The following is a 5,709-nucleotide window of genomic DNA, read 5'->3' as shown; positions in this document are numbered from 1 at the left end:
ATTACTGGACATAACCATTTAAGAAGGAGTGTTCATCCCCCTTAAGTTGTCATGTGATTTCCTGGTTATATTGATTTTCTGGTTGTATTATTAATTTCACAGAAGGAAATACTTTGTTTAATTAACACAGTATGTGTTATTGTCTGCATTGCACACATGGTTATGGTAAATGGTTATGTCCTTAATAGGCTTGACAGGTTAGGTCTAATTGAGGTGTGATCAATGCCACCTGTGTCTAAGTGGAACTACTTAGTAGAGTCTTCCCTGATTGGTCAAGTTAGCTGGTGAGCAGGTATAAAAGGTGTTTGAAAACTAGTAATCAGATGGGGTTGATGTTGGTGAGACGTGTCTTGTGTGAGCTCCTGTTTGCAAAATAAAACCCTGGTTTTCTGGAGCAGCTCTGCTGCCTCCTGGTCCATTTTCCATTTCCACACTACCTACCAACCATCCTCATGTGAAACATATTAAAAGTTATTCAAATAATATTTCATTTTCTGTTATTAAAACTTATTAAAAGACTAATTATGTGGTCTTGAGCATTTATTTGTCACATTGAAAATAATCTATAATCAGAATTAATGTAGCTATTCAACCCTGTTACCTATACCCTATTATCATTTTAATCAAATATTAACATAAATGTCTTTCTCAACGCATAAGGGTTTGACCTATTGTCCTATAAAGAGTTTAAGTAATTATATGCATAATGGGTTAGAGCAAATATTTGAAAATGAATACTTAAATTAGTAAAGTGAAACATGCCACAATTGAAAAGTTGTGCAAGATAGATTTCAAAAGTTGCTTAAACTAATTGAAATAAATTCATATCTGAAATAAAATGTTTATTCAGAGAGAATGTTACTTCTTTAACCTAATGGTAAAGGAATTATATTTTAAAAAATACATTAATGCTCTTTTTTCAGGTTCCTGAGTGTTGGTAACAGGGTTGCGCCAGGTATAGCAAACAACAAATAAAACATATAATAAAAAATATATATTTGATGCCTGAGCTGAGCCAATCAAGCTTTTGATAGTTTAGTGCCTATTATTGATGAATATAAAACAGAAAATTGTCAAATAGAAGGTTAATTTTTCAAAAATTTGAAAGCCCAAATGTCCTCCAATTCTGGAATGACCCATATGTGTTGTGCTCTGTGCAATCGCCAGAGGGCGATGATATCCCATAAGTAAGTTTCTTATGTAGAAACGACAGAAAACATACATTAACCACTTCAGCCCTATTTTATACATAGGCTATTTGAAAATAGACGATCTACAAGCTCACAACGCGTCGCATCGTGATGCGTTGTGAGCTTGTAGATCTGCTATTCTCAAACATTTTAGTACTTTAACTTTTGGTACTTTAACTACATTTTGATACCAATACTTTTGTACTTTTACTCAAGTAAATTTTTAATTCCGGACTTTTATTTGTAACTGAGTATTTCTATATTGCAGTATTGATACATTTACTTAAGTAAAGTAATACTTTTCCCACCACTGAGTGTACCTCCAGGGAGATGACGCAGGTAACAAAATATTATACTGCACAAACACGCAGGCACGCACACAGGCAGGCAGGCACAAACGCACACGTGCACGCACAGTCGCGTACACTGACTTTAGACAAAGTGGCAGCTGTACTCAGTACAGAGTGTGCACTAAGGTCAAGATCCGATGGGCTCTGTGTGTCCAGCTCCAATGATGGTGAAAAGCTGCAAGGAAAGAGACAGAGTGCAAGACAGAGCAAGAAAAATAAAGTGAGAGATGGACGGAAATAGACACGGATAGATGCCAAGAGCTAGAGGCCAAGGAACAAGTGATGCAAAAGAGACTGCTGGTGATAGAGAGAGATACTGTGTAGAGTGATGACAAGAAGGAGAAAGAGAGAAAGAAAGAAAGAAAGAAAGAAAATCTGCATGTGTGTGTGAAGTGGAAGTGCATGACCATTCAGTGATGGAAGAACTACCCTCAGTAAAATGTCTGTGTGACATCTGTGCAACATAATCAATACAATATTCATACAATATGATCAGAATAATAATATCGCAGCACCCCAGTGCTGCTTCTGGCACATTCGGAGCATGCAGTTCAGAAGCATGCCTTCCTATAAGCCCTGTGTCCTCATTCATGTGCAGTGTTGGAAAAAGTACTCTCATGTTTTACTTAAGTAAAAGTATCATTACGGCAATGTAGAAATACTCTGTTACAAGTAAAAGTCCAGAATAAAAAAAATTGTTGAGAAGTTCAAAAGTATTGGTATCAAAATGTACTTAAAAGTACCATTCTCATTATGCAGAATGTCCCATTTCACAAGTTTTCAAATATATTAAAATATTTTGAAAATAGCAGATCTACAAGCTCACAACGAGTCGCATTGTGACGCATTGTGAGCTTGTAGATCTGCTAATTTCAAACGGCTGAAATGCATATAGGCCAGGGCTGAAGTGGTTAATGTATGTTTTATAATAATCATCACAATTTACAAAGTAACTAGTATCTAAAGTTTTCAAATAATTGTAGTTATGATAAGAACTGTCACATCTCCCGGGGGCCAAACAAGAGTCACACACCTGTGTCCATTAAATCAGTCAGTATGGTGACGTGACCCACCGCCGATATGTCAGCTGCCCCCATGTGGCCTGGCGGTGCAATAACACCAAAATATCGTCTGTCGGGTGGAAACCTCATTATGTCCAGAACTTTTCAGGATTAAAATTCAAAAGCATACAAAACGAGCTCAAAAGTTTCGAACTTGCACATGTGCTACTTTTGATGCATTAATGTGTGACGCTGTAGTATGATAATGATTAATTCATTTAGGAAAAGACACAAAAAGTTTAAGTATGGAGATAAGAGGTTTCTGCCCGACGGCAACGATAATAGCAATACGATTACAAATGAGTCAAAACACCCATATTGGCTCCTATACTCTTACTAACATTATTCAATCCACTTATTAGACAGGGGACACAAACCATTTCGCTGCGGCGGAGCCCCAAAATGGATACTGACAGTGGTGGAAAAAGTACTAAATATTTTTTATAGTATCAATACTGCAATGCAGAAACTCTGTTACAAGTAAAAGTCCGCAATTCAAAATTTACTTGAGTAGAGGTACAAAAGTATTAGTATCAAAATGTACTTAAAGTACCAGTAGAAAGTAGTACTCATTGTGCAGAATGTCCCATTTCACAAGTTTTCAAATATATAAAAAATCCTTTCAAAATAGCAGATCTACAAGCTACGTAGATTGGCTATTTTCAAATGGCCAAAATGTATATAGGACTGAAGTGAATAATGTATGTTTTATCAAAATCTACAAAGTAACTTGTAACTAAAGCTTTCAAATAATTGTAGTGGAGTAAAAGTATAATATTTGCCAAAGGCGTAGTGGAGTACAAGTAAAAGTATTGAAAATTGGAAATACTCCAGTAAAGTAAAAATACCTCAAAATTGTACTTAAGTACAGTAATTGAGTAAATGTACCACCACTGGATACTGATGACCAGGCACTGCTGTATATTGCATAGAGCAATGGTTCCTAAACTGGGGGTCAGGCCATCCCAAGATGATTTGCTTAATGTGAAACATTGGTTTCTCACTCAACAGTAAACAAACCAACATACAGTATAAATGCTTACAGGGTATCTGCACATTTCTTTTTAGTACCTCTGAAATGAAAAATACAAATACAGAAAGGCAAAAAATTAATAAATAACAATACTATAAAACACAAACAAAAATTGGCCAAATTGTCAAATATTACCTAAGAGGCAAAAATGTTGAAAATAGTCGATCTACTGTAGATCTGCAATATCCCTTGGCAGAGACAGAAAAATATAACACAAAAGTGTATGGGTTCGCAAAATTCTTCAAAGAGGGTCGCTATCTCTGCTGGGTCGATAGGCCTGTGTTTTTGTCTGCCTGTTTTACCATCCATCTGCGTGTGTTGGTCTACAGTTAATCTCAGACACCGATGTACTGATTGGCATCAAACTTTATATGCACACTCCCAGTAGGTGAACGGAAGAAGAACCTCCACCCCAGATTTTTTAAATCGTCGTTATTGGTGGCGTTAACAGGCCGCTTTTAATTTTGGCCAAAACTCTTGCCCTGTAGGTTGTACAATCATAAACAAAAAAAAAGTTCCCTGGATTCCTTGGATCCTCATATAGGCCATGCCCATTTTCCCCTAACTAGATATTCTGCCCTTTTTCAATTGTCTTCAAAACATTTGTTTTGTACAAAACACACACATTGTACACGTTCTCTCTGAAGTCATGTGATAAACATGTATCAATATGATTTTTCATACTCAATTCCGATTGGCATTACCTTCCAAAGTTTGCGATAGGGGCCCATTTTACAAACACCATCCTTTGAATCACACATTGTGGGGCCTCTAAACACCCACATGATTATTTTCACCAAAGTAGGTTCATAATGGTCTCGTGAGACATGTGAGATTGAGTGTCAAACTGGGTTTTGATATTCCATACTGTTTGCCCTAATTGGCTTCAAAAACCTCAGAGGAGCACCACTTTCTAGTGCTGTGGTCCTCAAAGTGGGGTCTGGGGGCCCCCGGGTGTCCTTGAGGGGGTTCCAGTGGGTCCCCAGCTAAATTGTTGATAGTTGATAGTGATAGAACCAAAGGGACCGTTACAGATCTATAACTCTGAGTGTTATGGGGGTCCGTGGCCAAAGTGGGGGTCCTAAGGACCACCGTTCTAGTCTTCTTCATTCGCTCTGCACTGCACCTCCTCACCTCTCAACCATAGAGTTATAATATATCTAGAGGGCGGACTGCCACGCCCCCAGCTATTCATTTCAATGAAAGTTGTTCACTGGCGTTTGAGACACCCGGAAGAACGCTCGCACTAGGGTTTCGAACGGTAGAAGCATTCACAGTGGCGTTTTAAATGTGGAAGTATTGCAATCCAAGATTTGGCGACAACCACTTCACTGTTCTACCCACCCCTCTTCCTGTAGCAGTTTTTACGCCAGGCACCAGACAAGGACGATAACCACGATGAAGACGATAACAGCTGCCAGGATGAGCGTCATCTTGCAGTTCTTCCACCAATATTTCCTCCTCACCCTCTCGGCGGTGACCTTAAACCGACCAGCTTCGTCTTTGAGCTGGTCCACCCTGGTGTCCAGTTCAGACAGCTTCTGGTCGCGCTCCAACAGTTTGTCCACGTTAACGCGCACAACGTCCACGACCTCTTTGACCTGGGCCTGCGTCTGTTGCAAACGGCTCCTCCCTGGTTCCTCCCTGGCGCCGGGGCCGACATTCACTGGGGCCGACATTATCAACTGAAGGTTCTAAATCCTAGAACTGCTGTTTATGAAGTCCTTTTAAAAAACAGGTACGAAACAGTGCTACCACAAAACACTGACTGACATCAACAGCACTATAATGACATAAGATCAACTTTGGAAAGTATATAAACACAGCCAGTGCTCTGACGTCACCGTGACATTGTCGATTCTGATTGGTCATAATTTGTTTTAGCAACCAATGGTTTCCGAGAATCGTAAAACCATCTGTATCTGTCTGTCTGTGGAGGACGCACCAAATCTCTATGCGTATTCGCGCATGTACATCATCAGCACGACGTCAGCCGTCTCTGACAACATCAGGGATCTCCATATTTAGTTGATTGGTCATATGGTAGTGGGTACCACATTGGGTACTCTGAGAAC

The 5,709-nt window shown here is 39.1% G+C and overlaps 1 protein-coding gene across 1 annotated transcript; it reads right to left on the bottom strand.

Moving 5' to 3' along the window:
• Nucleotides 1–4,998: 4,998 nt before the first annotated feature.
• Nucleotides 4,999–5,313, bottom strand: LOC308101390 (vesicle-associated membrane protein 3-like; the record flags this gene model as incomplete). The annotated part of the gene is made up of 1 exon (XM_080450813.1): nt 4,999–5,313. One exon carries the CDS (start codon nt 5,311–5,313, stop codon nt 4,999–5,001), a length of 315 nt encoding a protein of 104 aa, XP_080306939.1.
• Between the last annotated feature and the right edge of the window lie 396 nt (nt 5,314–5,709).

Source organism: Gymnoscopelus braueri (genome assembly GCF_963280865.1).
Source record: "Gymnoscopelus braueri genome assembly, chromosome: 15".
In the NCBI taxonomy this organism is placed as follows: domain Eukaryota; kingdom Metazoa; phylum Chordata; class Actinopteri; order Myctophiformes; family Myctophidae; genus Gymnoscopelus; species Gymnoscopelus braueri.
The sequence above is the reverse complement of the archived record's forward strand: the minus strand, read 5'-3'. Positions and strand labels throughout refer to the sequence as shown.